The sequence below is a fragment of the Leopardus geoffroyi genome, chromosome B1 (genome assembly GCF_018350155.1).
Source record: "Leopardus geoffroyi isolate Oge1 chromosome B1, O.geoffroyi_Oge1_pat1.0, whole genome shotgun sequence".
NCBI classification, from domain to species: domain Eukaryota; kingdom Metazoa; phylum Chordata; class Mammalia; order Carnivora; family Felidae; genus Leopardus; species Leopardus geoffroyi.
Window position 1 is genome coordinate 126,986,776 of NC_059327.1, and position 14,970 is coordinate 127,001,745.

The 14,970-nt window shown below is 37.9% G+C and overlaps 1 protein-coding gene and 1 long non-coding RNA gene across 4 annotated transcripts in view; one reads left to right on the top strand and one right to left on the bottom strand.

Annotated features, from left to right (window-relative positions):
* The window catches only part of SMARCAD1 (SWI/SNF-related, matrix-associated actin-dependent regulator of chromatin, subfamily a, containing DEAD/H box 1), a 79,227-nt gene extending 65,818 nt beyond the window's left edge, over positions 1-13,409 (bottom strand). Inside the window, 2 exon segments of the mRNA XM_045472722.1 lie at positions 12,676-12,887; positions 13,199-13,409. Coding sequence (XP_045328678.1) covers positions 12,676-12,865 — 190 coding nt within the window. The 5' untranslated portion in view covers positions 12,866-12,887; positions 13,199-13,409.
* A 125-nt stretch (positions 13,410-13,534) lies between these two features.
* LOC123595279 overlaps positions 13,535-14,970 on the top strand; it is a 194,736-nt gene continuing 193,300 nt past the window's right edge. For all 3 annotated transcript variants that reach the window (XR_006711106.1, XR_006711105.1, XR_006711110.1), the window contains exon 1: positions 13,535-13,793. This is a non-coding gene — a long non-coding RNA (uncharacterized LOC123595279). The remainder of the gene's footprint in view (positions 13,794-14,970) is intronic.

Sequence of the window (14,970 nt, forward strand, 5' to 3'; positions counted from 1 at the left end):
TTCTTTTAAGTAAATATGGTATTCGGTGAAAAAATGATAAGTTAAATTCACAACTGAAAGCAACTGTTCAAATGTTTTCCCTTGAGAAAGGGATTACTGTATACTTCAAGATGCAGCTAAGGCTGGTTCACATTTTGTTTTACAAAGTATTAAAAAGACACTTACTGTTGGGGCACCTGAGAGGCTCAGTTGCTCAGGTCCTGATCTCATGGTTAGCCTGCTTCAGAACCTCTCCCCCTTTCTCTGTCCCTCCCCCACTCACGCTTGCACACTCTTTCTCAAAAATAAACATTAAAAACAAAAGACACCTATTGCTAAGCTGAGATTTACCAAAATTAACAGTTTTTACCGCTTTATCAAAAACATTTCTTTGGAGGGGGGAGGGGGAGAGAGAGAGGGAGACCCAGAACTCCAAGGGGGCTCCAGCCTTCACGCTGTCAGCACAGAGCCAGATGCCGGGCTCAAACTCCTGAACTGTGAGCTAAAGTAGGATGCTTAACCAACTGAGCCACCCAGGTGCCCCTATCCAAAACATTAAGTGAAACTAACATTTAAAAAATGTTAAGAATACAGTAACTATTACAACAGTTTGGAGTCTCGGCCTTGACTTATGCTAAGGCACCAGCAGTTTCACCTACCATTACTTTAGTACCATCAGTGCAAATATCAACAGAGTAAAAAGGCAAGTAATATCTTATGGTCATGAAAGTAGCTTGCCCTTAGGGATCCTAAAGGTTCACATACCACAGTCCGAAAACAGATGGGACAGAATAAGAGCTTGTTTATATAAAAATATCAACTTTCCAATATAGTCAATAATTTAGAATTAGAATAATAATGCTTAGAATTGTTTGAACTATTTCTGGAAGTAAGCAACAGCAAAAATAGCTAAGAGGGAATGGCCAAAACCTGATGCAATGATGCTGAGCCAAGGCAAACAAGCACTTTTAAACAGCAGCACAAAAGAGACGGGAAATTAAAGAATGGTAAAGCGTAGAAATAATTATAAAGGTATCAGCTACTATTAAAATCTGACATGTGCTGACTGTCTTCTGTGTAAAAGACACTGTCCAGGAGGTAGGGACTAGTTAAGAAAAAAAAGGGCAAGTTATCGTCCAACTTGCACCAAAGAAATGAATAATAGGAACTAAGTAGTCATGTACACAAGTAACTGTTATAAAATATAATTCATGCCATGACAGAATAAACAAAATGCTACAGAACATGCAGGAAAACAGCCTACCTTTCGTATAAAAACAATAAAAAAGCCTATCATGTTTTAGAGATAGAAGATGATTTGGGGCGCCTGGGTGGCTCAGCTGGTTAAGTGTTCAGCTTTTGATTTCGGCTTGGGTCACGATCTCACACTTCAGGAGATCAAGCCCCAGATGAGCACTACATCGGGCTCCATGCTGACAGGGCAGAGCCCGCTTGGGATTCTCTCTCTCTGCCCCTCCCCTGCTCTCTCTCTCTCAAAATAAACATTAAAAAAAAAAAAAAAAAAAAAAAAAAAAAAAGATGATGATATTTTCTCATTACCAAAAGTTAATGGGAACCTCCATCATGAGAATATGCAAGAAGACTCCACGGTTCCAGGAAGTTTTTCCAAACTAAATTCCCCATTGGTGGTAGGCAGAAAAGAAGGCAATCTTATATTCCAAATTTTTCCAGTTTGTACCCATTCTCATATCTAAGTCTACCATTAAAAAAAAAGAAGCATTTGGGGTGCCTCGGTGGCTCAGTTGGTTGGGCATTCAACTTTGGCTCGGGTCATGATTTCGCAGTTTGTGGGTTCAAGCCCCACGCTGGGCTGTGAGCTGTCAGCTCAGAGCCTGGAACCTGCTTCGGATTCTGCCCTCTCTCTCTCTGCCCTCTCTGCCCCTCCCCCGCTCATGCTCCATCTCTCTCAAAAATAAACATTAAAAAAAAAAAGAAGAAGCATATAAGCCTGACACTAGTATGACCTTTCCAAATGGTCCAAGATCAAGGACCACTCAATAACAAAAAATCACTACTAGGAGATTATGAGTTGACACTAAAGTAGTCCAAATTAATTTGATAATCCATATATAAAGTAGAATGAAAACACATAAACCTTTGTATCTATCCTGAAGACTTACAAAACTGTGCCATTGATGATACTCTAATTGTGTTGCTCTACATGGTTCAATTCTCTAACATGGCAACTAACTCTGAATACCAAGTAAAACACATCACCGATTTACCTTTTTAAAAGGTAACCAAAATAATAGTAAAATCTGGGCAGTCTTAATTGGAATGTCATAGTAGAAAGAGAAATACCTTTACTATCTTCTAAAAGATAAACTATCTCTCTGATGAAAACTCTATAAAAAGACAAAGAATATACTGAATACAAGATTGAAGAATAGTTTCTAACACATCACTCTAAGATGACATGAGAAAGAAGCATCTCAGGTTTAAGCCAAATAAAAGATAAATGTAAAAGATGTAAAGAAAAAGAAAGCCAAGCTATTACTATTGGACAAAGCATGTGTTAAACTTGAGATACTTTTTTTTTTTTTTTAAATATATTTTCAACGTTTATTTATTTTTGGGACAGAGAGAGACAGAGCATGAACGGGGGAGGGGCAGAGAGAGAGGGAGACACAGAATCGGAAACAGGCTCCAGGCTCTGAGCCATCAGCCCAGAGCCCGACGCGGGGCTCGAACTCACGGACCGCGAGATCGTGACCTGGCTGAAGTCGGACGCTTAACCGACTGCGCCACCCAGGCGCCCCTTGAGATACTTTTTAATAACAGAATTTACATCTACAATAGAAATACAACTGACATACATCGTAACTTCATATTAATAACAAGAGATAAACACTGCAAGATATATAAGGCAAAAAGTTAACAGAAACAACTATGAGGCTTTAACTGTCTAAGCTCTTAATAGCACAAAAATAATTAAGACATAGATTAGTGCTTTTCAAACACTTTTGATTGGGACCCACTGTAAGAGAGACATTTGAAAAGTTTTTCTTTTTTTTTAATGTTTATTTTTGAGAGAGAGCGAGAGAGAGAGGAGAGAGAGAGGAGAGAGAGACAGAGCACAAGTTGGGGAGGGGCAGAGAGAGAGTGATACACAGAATCCGAAGCAGGCTCCAGGCTCTGAGCTGTCAGCACAGAGCCTGACATGGGGCTCTAACCCAAAAACCGTGAGATCATGACCTGAGTTGAAGTCAGATGCTTAACCAACTGAGCCACCCAAGTGCCCCATTTTTAAGTACATATAACTGAAATAAAAGTTTCAGAGGCTTTCCATTAAATGATACTTTGATAATCTTCTATTTATTCCACTCCATTAAAAAACAGTTGTATGTAATTAGTCAGGATCCAAGAAACTGACTTTATGACACAATGTTTGTGTTCCACAGTTTGAAAAAAATTATATAAATAAAATTCATCTATTATTTGGCACATAATTAAGTCTATCACTTAGATTATGTCATCTTGTCAAGAAATCTTACAACTTTTATAGAAAGTAATGGCAAATTAGGCCCCAAAGAAAATTTCAGTAAATTAGCTAAAGTAGAAATACTGTAGACCATATGCTCTGGTCATAAAATAATAAAATTAGAAATAAATGTTAATAAAAATACTGAAGCAAAATTTCACCTACTTAGAAATTTAAAAAAGAAAAAAAGCCACAGAAACCACTTCTTTGGACTTTCAGGTCAAAGAAGAAGAAAAAACAAAACAAAAAAAAAAACACTTCAAAATCTATGACCTACCGTATACATACCTTAAAACCACAGAATTAAGATAATGTTGTAAACAAATATAGAATTAGAGAAATTGATTAATGGCCTGTTAAGATACAAATATACATGGGAATTTAGACTATAATGATGTTTCATATATAAGAAGAAAGGTTTATCACTAAGCTGTTCTGGGACAACAAACTAGTAAATGACAAATAATGAGCAAAGGAGAAAACAGTATCACCCATTCTTTGGTCCTGATAACAAAATTAATTCCAGATGAGATTTAAGATTAAAATAAAAATCAACACAAAACCCAACTCAGCAGTTTGGCTATCAACGCAGAACCTGATTCAAATTCATTAGTTTGGCTATCAAAACAAAACAACACAAGAAAGAAATAACTACTAGCAAGGATGTGGAGAGACTAGAACCCTTGTGAACTGCTGACAGAAAAGTAAAATGGTGCAAGCATTATTGGAAAACATGTGATGGCTTCTTATATGATCTATCAATTCCATTTCTGGGTATATACCCTAAAGAACTGAAAGCAGAGTCCCTAAGAGATAGTTACACACCCATTTCACAGAAGCATTAGTCACAATAACCTAAAGGTAAAAGCAACCCAAGTGTCCATCCACAAATGGATAAACAAAATGTAGTATACACACACAATAGGGTATTTTTCAGCCTTGAAAAGGAAATTCTGATACATGCTACAACATAGGTGAACCTTAAAGACATTATGCAAAAGGAAATCAGCCACTCACAAAAAGACAAATCCTGTATAATTCCACTTTTATAAGGTATCTAGAGAAGTCAAATTCAGAGACAGAAAGTACAAGGGTGGCTGCCACAAGCTGGGGATAGGAGGGAAGTGTTTAATGGGAGGGAAGAGTTTAATGGGAAAAAGTTTCATTTCTGCAAGATGAAGAATTCTGAAGTTTAATTGGACAATAATGTGAACATACCTAACACTCCCGCAATATGTATTCTTAATAGCAAAAATGGTAAATTTTATGTTTATTTTAGTACAATTAAAAATAAAAACACAGCTGTGCTGTATACATTATACATGTATATATATATAGTAATATATTATTACAATAAAGGAATGCCTGTCTGATCAGGACTTATGCTCTAGATGCCATCAAAGAAATGAACAAATTGACCACATGAAAATGTAAAATTTCTCTATGGCAAACAACAAACAAGGAATCAAAAGAACAAAAGATTTTAAATTGTTTATCAGAAAAAGAGAAAAAGGAACACAGAAAAAGTCCAAATGGCTAATATATTAATGAAAACATACTTAACCTTAAGAATAAAAATAAAGCAATTTCATTGCCTATTAAACACTAAAAAGGTGTGCAATATTTTGGCTTAGTATGAAAAAATAGACCTCTAAAAACCAAACTAGTCTGGTGCAAACTGGTAAAGCTTTGTAGGGTACCTTGGTGATTACTAAAACATTACTAATATTCACTCTAATCTGACAATTCCATTTCCAAAAATTTTTCTACAGATTATACACAAGCTAAAATATCTGTGTAAAAGGATGGTCACTATAACATTCTTTTGATCACACACACACACACACACACACACACACACACAAATAAAGAAAAAACCCAACCAACCAATGTCCATTAATAGGAAACTACATGAACTACAATACATCTATATAAGACATTCTGTAGTCATTAAAAAAAATTAAGGTATAGCATATAGTATACACTATACATATAGTAAAAACAAAAACCTGGAATATATACAGGCAGAAAAAAATGTGAAAGAATAAACACCAAAACTAACGGATTATAGAAGCTTCTTGTTACACAATATTGCATCTTTTTTAAAATATACTTTATTTTGAAGGAAACAATAGCTAAGCATAGAATAAAATGGTAGAGAAAGGAAAGACAGATGAAAGCATACACTTAAAATGTACTTAAGATTTTTACTTAAGTATGAGTACTCATTGTACTTTCTTCTATCAGAACAATTCAGCACTAAGCCTTCTACAAAGTATTGCTTTTCAACACTTGCACACATTAAGAAAGCAGAGCGACTATCCAAAGATATAGAGATGATTCACATTTTGGTGACACACACCTAAAAACCTTAGTATCACCTGGTTACAAAATCATGATGCTAAAATGATACACTCAGCTCCATTATTCAAAGGATCATACCTGTTTTACCATTTGCAGAGACTTCAGAGAACTTCTAAGTAAAGGAAGTGAAGTTAAAAAATGCTGGGGCACCTGGGTGGCGCAGTCGGTTAAGCGTCCGACTTCAGCCAGGTCACGATCTCACGGTCCGTGAGTTCGAGCCCCGCGTCGGGCTCTGGGCTGATGGCTCAGAGCCTGGAGCCTGTTTCCGATTCTGTGTCTCCCTCTCTCTCTGCCCCTCCCCCGTTCATGCTCTGTCTCTCTCTGTCCCAAAAATAAATAAACGTTAAAAAAAAAAAAAAAATGCTGATGTCTTGCAGCGCCTGGGTGGCTCAGCCAGTTAAGCATCTGACTCTTGGCTTTGATTCAGGTCATGATCTCACCATTTGTGAGATGGAGCCCTGTGTCGGGCTCTGTGCTGACAGCGCAGAGCCTGCTTGGGATTCTCTCTCTCTCTCTCTCTCTCTCTCTGGCCCTCCCCTGCTCACTTGCTCTTTCTCTCTCAAAATAAATAAATAAACATTAAAAAAAAAAAAAAACTTAAAAAAAATGTTTTTAATGCTGATGTCTTACCCAAGGTCATACAACCTGTATGACACAGCAGTGCTCTCTGGAAATCTTTCTAATTAACGGGAATAATTTTAAATTTTTCTATTAAAAAGTTACTTTCAACATGACAACCACAGTGAAATGGCAATTATTTTAGGACACTGAATCTATTTCACTAAGAAATTAATCAAGCTTATACTAAAACGTTCCTCCATTCCAACCTCAAAATAATTGATTAACCCATTTATTTTTACTTTATCACTTTTTCTCCCCAGATAAAATGTGTCTCTATTTCTGTGTGACATTAAACAGTCTAGCTGTGCTCCTGTTCCTATCCCTAGATGCCTGTCTTCAGATACCTCCCGTCCCTTCATCCTTTCCCTCTCCACTAGCTTCTTCCCCTTGGCCAACAAGTATCTCAGTCCAACAATCCTGAAACATCTTTTGACACTGCCTTCCTGTCAAGTTGTTTCTCTCCCTTCTTGAAAGACTAATCTTCACTTCCTTACCTTTCTACTCAAAGGGTTAAAGGTCTGTAAAAGGTTAACCGCAACGTTTAATTTCCAAGGAAAGTGGTCTCTATCAGTTCCCATCCAATTTGACTTTTCTACAGTATTTGATACTGTTCACTATACACAAAACTGGAAACTCACCTTTCTTTAGCTTTCAAGGTACTATCATTTTCTATGACTACTCTAGTTATCCTTTATACCTCCACTGGTTTCCCTTCATCTGTCCATCATTAAATATTTTTTACTATACACTGTGCTTGGGGACATTTTTTAAATACTATAATGATGACCCCCAAAGTTGATTTCTCAGGTTCCAACCATCCCTGAGCTACAAACTCTAATGTTCAACTCTCTACTAGATCTCGCTTCTAAAATAGGAGAGCTGAGGGGCGCCTGGGTGTCTCAGTCAGTCAGGCGTCCAACTTCAGCTCAGGTCATGATCTCGCGGTTCGTGGGTTCGGGCCCCGCATCAGGCTCTCTGCTGACAGCTTGGAGCCTGAAGCCTGCTTTGGATTCTCTGTCTCCCTCTCTCTGTACTCCTCCCCCACTCACACCTGTCTCTCTCTCAAAAATAAATAAACATTAAAAAAAATAAAATAGGAGAACTGAAACTCAACATGTTTTAGTATCTTTCTCCTAAATACACTAATTCAGTAGACTGTGCCAATCACCCAGCTGTTTAAGCAAGAAATATCTGAGTTATCTTTAAACTCTCCACATTTATTTAAACAATTTTTAATGTTTATTTATTTAAGACAGAGAGAGAATCCCAAGCAGGCTCTGCACTATCAGTGCAGAGCCCAACGTGGGACTCAAACTCATGGACCATAAGATCATGACCTTAACCATTATCAAGAATCTGACGCTTAACTGACTGAGCCACCCAGGTGCCCCTAAACTCTCCACATTTACTTGATCACCAAATACCATCAAATACTGAAATATAAAATTTCCCTAAAATGCCTCCTCTGTCCTACTATCATTTTCCCATATTTAGACTTCAATTAATTCAACAGCTTTATCAATGGTCTTCTCATACTAAAATGCTCTATAGTGTATACCAAAAAAAGTCCATCCTTCCTGGCACAGCATAAAAAGGTCCCTCACAACTTAGCAGTTTACATTTCTATCTTTTCAGCTTCATCCATACAGCCCTAAACCTCCTCTTCCACAGATAACATAACCTTCCTATTCCCATAGACATACCACACTTCAAAGCAATATATATTTTCACCTCTTGTTCACCAAATAAGCCCTGATTCATTGTTTAGTGTCCAAAGTAATCTGTGACTCTTCCTGATCCTGCCCAGGAAGAATAGATGAGCATTTTTGAATTGCATTGCAATCCGACACTATTTAACATCTTCCCCTGTGAGTTATTACGTTATACCATTTTAACTATGTATGTATACATGTCCTTTTCTCCTCGTGCTCCTTGAGGATCAAGCTTTGCTCATATTTTTATTCTTTATGCATAAAATATAAGCTCTTTCCTCTCTTATCTGCCATCATTTTATTCCCTTGAAACTCACTGTGGTCTCAAAAAGGTCAAAGAAAAAGAGAGAAATAATGTGTAAGCAATAATCATTAATAACTCTGGATACAATAAAAGCAAAATAAACCTGGGAGGGAGAGGTGCCCACAAGTTAAGTGTATGTCATCTCATATCCAAAAGCTGGATTGGATCAAGGGAACCTGTCCTGTATCAAAAGCAGTTTCAAGTGACCATGGCTGAAGAATGCCTGACAGCTATGGGACTGTTTCAAGATTATAAACAGGAGGAAGGATATTTTCAAATATTTGTACAATTACTAGTATCACCCCACTTATTCAATACTACTTCCTTCAACACATATTTATTAAGAGCCTACTATACAGCAGTCATTGCTCTGAACAATGGTGAACAAGTAAATAGACAAACTCTCTGCTCGCATGGCTATCTTCTAATAAGGGAGACACAAATATATAGTCCACGTTAGGCAGTAATAAATACTATATAGAAAAATACAGTAGATACAGCTGGGGGGGGGGGGTTGGAGTTGCTACTTCAAAGACTGTGATGGGGAAGGCCTTCTAAAGGCAGTAAATATATCACTAAGCCCAAAGTTATACGCAAATATCAGCAGGAAGGGTCTTGGAGGCAGAAGAAAGAGCAAATGGAAAGAAGGAAAGATTGCGCTGTGCCTGCCATATTTTTAAAAAGTATGGCTGGGGGTGCCTGAGTGGCTCAGTCGGTTAAGCATCTGACTTGGGCTCGGGTCATGATCTCATGATCTCATGATCTCACGGTTCGTGAGTTCGAGCCCTACATCGGGCTCTGGGCTGACAGCTCAGAGCCTGGAGCCTGCTTCAGATTCTGTGTCTCCCTGTCTGCCCCTCCGCTGCTTGCACTCTCTCTCGCATTGTCTCAAGAATAAACATTAAAAAAATAAATAAAATAAAAAAATAAAAAAGGTGTGGCTGTGACACAGTAACTCAGTGGTAGGAAATAAGATCTTAAGATTGGTAAAATTAAGAGTTAGCTGAAAGAGTCATTACAGGTAATTTTTACAATTCCCATCCTATTTATGAAATTAGATGATTTATGGGAATGCAAGCTGGTACAGCCACTCTGGAAAACGGTATAAAGGGTCCTCAAAAAACTAAAAGTAGAACTACCCTATGACCCACCAATTGCACTACTAGGTACTTATCCAAGGGATACGGGTATGCTGTTTTGAAGAGGCACATTCACCCCAATGTTTATAGCAGCACTATCAACAATAGCCAAAGAATGGAAAGAGCCCAAACGTCCATCGATGGATGAATGGATAAAGAAGATGTGGCGTGTGTGTGTGTGTGTATACATGCATACATACATACATAATGGAGTATTACTCAGCAATCAAAAAGAATGAAATCCTGCCATTTCCAACTACGTGGATGGAAATGGAGGGTATTATGCTAAGTGAAATTAGTCAGAGAAAGACAAATATCGTATGACCTCACTCATATGAAGACTCAAAGAGACAAAACAGATGAACATAACGGAAGGGAAATAAAAAATAATATAAAAGACAGGGAGGGGGACAAAACATAAGAGACTCATAAATATGGAGAACAAACAGAAGGTTACAGGAGGGGGATGGGCTAAATGGGTAAGGGGCACTACTAACTACTCCTGAAATCATTGTTGCACTCACTATATGCTAACTAATTCGGATGTAAATTAAAAAATAAGTAGAATTAAAAATTTTTTAAAAAATTAGATGATTTAGACCTGATTTAGACCCTAACGCTCCATTGTAAATAAGCAAATATAGCATTTATCACACAATGGAAGAATAAGAAGTTATCATATGGTGATGAAGTAAGGTCAAAATCCACATCCCAACCAATGAGTCCCTAATCTCCATTATCTAGTTAGGATTCTAAACGAACTTCGGTACCTTGTCCTCTACTGGGGCCCAAACTCCAACACTCGGTCAGCATTCCCCACCCTATGCTAAGTTGCCTCAGGTCTTGTCCAACATGCTAGATTGGGGGCAGGACATTTAATTATTATTTGAATTTTTAAAGGCATGCCCAATGGCTGAGGATGGGTCCCTTATACCTATTCTGATGTACAAAACTACCATTTTTTTCAATAACCTAAACTAAAATTATTGTTTAATCTCATTCCTCCTCCAGATTTGGTTGTAAAACTTTGCCCTTTCTTTCTTTGAAATATTTCGTATCTCTTCCTTCTCCCTTTCTATCATAATCAAGTTTAGGTTAAAAGAGCTTCCTAAATGAATTCTCTCCCTTCAAAAAATGTACAGTACTCATGACTGCTAGACTGATTTTTCTTGACAAAACAACTTTCTTTCATCATTTGACCCTTCTATCTGAGAGGGCTTTAATGGACCCCTAATAACTACAATGTAAAATTGAAACCTAACCTTTGTTTTTAAGATTCTTCCAAATTCACAGTACCACCTACAGTCATCTTTTGTTACCATTCTCAGAACAAACTTAATTTTTATATTTCCCAATGTCATGAAGACTACCCATGTGATTTGTAAAGGCAATCTCAGTTTGTAGGAAAAGTGTACACATAAGGGAAAAAAAATCCCAATAAAGGCGAATAAAATCTCCTTAAACAGAAAAAAAAAGTAGACCAGCATCTTCTGATTGGAAGAGACAATTAAGAATTTCACATTAATATTGATAAAACATTCCACTGAGCTCCAGTTTACAAAGTGATTTTTATTCTATAGATGAAAAAATTGCTAATCTCAAATTGTAAGTAATTTGTCCAATGTCTAATTTAACTAAAACGAAGCAGCCGAGACTTCTAAGGAGTCAAAATCCCATGCCTACACATTGGCCTTCCCAGCCCTCTCTAACTACATAGGAAACAGACTAATAAATGTGTTGTTAAAATATTAAAGTACCTGGGTGTTCACATATTAACTAGAGCATGTTATGCAGAGTAGATATCTATTGAAAGAATGGACACAAGGACATCACGCCTGGGCTTCCGTGGTTCCCCCACAGAATTTGGACAAGTTCAGAACCTTTCATACAAACGAAGCTTTTCAAAATGTGACTCCTCATTACCACATAATTCAACCTACCAAATCATTCCACCATGTTCCAATTATACCCAAGTATTCTGAGGTGTGATTCAAATGATAACTTGTAGGGAGTCTGCCATCACTGTTAAACAGAAGACTAGCAAACAAAATAAGATACCAACATTACAACATACGTATTACCAATCTTGTCAGGGCCACATCAACATAAAAGCTGCTAGGGAAATACTGAATTTTGCATTAAAAAAGGAATTACTAAAATAAACATTAAAATAAAACTTCTAATATTCCTTTCACCCTTCAAAAGAAACTGCATAATGCAAACAATTAAAAGTTTATGCTCAGTAATTAGATTGCTTGGATTTGAGTTCCAGTGCTATCAACTTCCTAACAACTTAACTTCTCTGGGTCTCATTTCAACAAAATGTGGATAAAATCTTGCAGGACTGCTGTGCAAATTAAATGAGACTGCGTAGTACTCAGTATTATGCCTAAAACGTAAGAAGAGTTCAAATATATTCTAAATGTTAATTGTTCAAAGAACATAGATTAAAATGGAAATGCTAATTTTTGGCTTCCTCTCAAATCGTGTTATTGTCTGTGACAACCAGCTTAAGAAGTTAAAAATGGTTCATTCACCTTGAACAATACCAACTATTCATTTGCACCCTGGGGAATCTCCAGAAGTCCAGTGGTGGCAAAATCTGAATGAGATCTGCTCTTCATTTGTTCAGAGGTGGTCTTCACGCACCTTGAGTAAAGTCTGGTTCATACTAAGTGAGCAATTATTTTTTGGAAAATACCGGAATTAATATAAACGCCTGGCCAAATAGCAGACTCAGTCTACATCATAGGACTGAATCACCTAGTTTCTCTTCCAGCAGCAACTATTCTGACCTAAGGATGACCTAAATTCAGATATCAACTTCCATCACTGGGCCACATTCCAAGAACTCATATAAAACTGAGGAAGCTATGGATGCTCAGTTGATGGTACAATGGTGCCTATGGCAGCCCCAAAGCCGTATTTAAAAGCGCAAGGTGGAGAACAATGTATCAGTACATACAACATCAAGAATAAATATTAGAATCTCTTCTGCTTTTCATCTTCTAAATACCTCTTGATGCTACATCAATTTGCAACATTGTAACTCACCTGTTTTTTCAGTTATATCTGAATCAGGTGTGCCTGCCCTGCTAACCTCCCCTTCAGCATTCTCCTCTTCAGCACTAAGAGAAATTGGTGAAGAAGGGCCAGGCTGGGAGGGTTGGGGGGTTGCTTCGGGCACTTCCTCAATCTTACTCCTTTTCTCAAAGCGAAAACGGTCCAAGTTGAAAAGATTCATATTGGCAGAAACCACCACCACCCTGTGGAATTAAGAGCTTTAAATGAACTATCTGCAGGAAAAAAATAAAAAGAGAAAAAGAGGCCATGAAAACAATATAAAATATACAAAGCCTTAGCAGTTCATTCCCAAGGCAATTAAGAGCACACAAACATGCCAGTGGCACAGGATGACTATTATGGCTGCGCCTCATTGTTAGGCCACAATGATCAGAAGGTGAACAGGGATATCTTTTTAAAATTTTCCATTTCTGTCTCTACTCCCCTTCTTCACCCCCCTCCCCGCCCCGCCTTCCTCAAACCACACGCTGACCCTCGTGCAACCTCCTCTTACCCCAGCACGCGCAGGCACGTTCCCCACTCTAACCCCCCTGCGGGCCGCGCCCCCGCCCACAGTGAGAGGCTCCCTGCACTACGGTGCTCCCTGCCTCGAGAAAGGACGTGCCAGGGCCCGCGCCTCGATACTGCGGGGACACAAAGGGGCCAAAGAAGGGGAGCGGCGGAGGCCGTGCTGGCGGGCACCCGCCCGGAAGTTGACGCGGCGCGATCCCAGCTGAGAGGAAGCTGATAGGATCAAGAAAACACAGGGAGGGTTCAGAGGTGGAGAGTGTGCTGCGGCATCTCTTTTAATGATCACCCAATCGCCCTCTTTCTTTCTTTAGTACTTACAGTCTTGCAGGCTCGATGCGATGTAACAAAGGTTGAAAGAAAAAATAATTCCTGGCGTGGGGCGACGGTAGCCGGGCCGGGACCTTCCAAAACAGCACGGAGAGACCAAAGGAGCGCGCGGTGATGACGCAACACGCAGCTTAGGCTTTTTTTTCTTCCCCAGCGACGCGCGAGCGGAAGATGTCTAGGCGCGCGCTGTTGCCATGGTAATTCGTACCCGCCTCTACGCTTGTGAGCTCGTTTATGGCCTCTTTCTCCAGGTTAGCTAGAGAGTTATTAAATGAAACAGTAATAAATTGCGCAATGCCAATAAGTAACATAATAATAATAATATAGTATTTTATATATTATGTATAATGTGTTGTATAATTTATACATAGTATCATGTTGATACCGTGCTAGATATTTTACGTGAATAATCAACCCTTACATGAAGCATTTTTTTTTTTTTTTTAATACAAAAAAAGGAAACTGAGGCCTGCAGACGTTAAATAATAAGAAGTAAAAAGCCGGGTATGTTGAACTTCAGAGCATATGAACTGCCTCCCCACTGTTCGCTGGATTGTTCTTAGAGTGGAATATGACCGTTCATGTATGTTGACCGAAATATTACCTTTAGAATATTTACTCTTTTTGTTCTAGCATTTGGCTAAACAGGCAGTTTCCTGTGTTTTAATTTGATCCTCTGTTTGGCATTTCCCTTAGAGAGAAATTACTACAAAACATTCTGCCAAATACACTGGCCATTGTAATCCTAAATTGGCATTCTACTTTATAAATCAGTGTTTTGAATTGTATAATTATAACATGAACCCACAGGTTTATCAAATGCAGGCACACTTATAAAATCAACTGTCTTGACCCATAAAATTCAGAATCAAAGCCTGAACAATTAAGATTTCATTATACCTATTTTTGATATGCCATGAAGTGCACCAACTTAGTGCATGCATGGTAACTGATGTGATCAAGGGATATAACAACTTATACATAGTCAATGATTTTTGGTGGTAAGGAATATTTGCTGTAAGATCTACTCTCAGCAACTTCCAAATATGCAATAAAGTATTATTAACCATAGTCACCATTCAGTACATGTAATTTTAAAAAAGAATATTTGCTTTATATTCAGATAGATCTAACATTGAAAATGGATTCCACTAGCTGAATGACTTTAGGCAAATAATATATCACTTCTCTAACCCTTAGTTTCCTAATCCTATATATGTGATTGATGATTCTGTTGATTTCTTAAGGCAATTTTCTACAGCACCCCTTGACATTTGTACAACTGGAGAAAGAGTGAAAATTGAGACCCACACATCATATGTCTAAATATTTAAACATAAATACAGTTAACAAAATGTAAAAATAAAATACATCCTATTGCCCTATTTTGAAAATAACCTGGAAAGCCAGATTGAATTTAGAATTTCT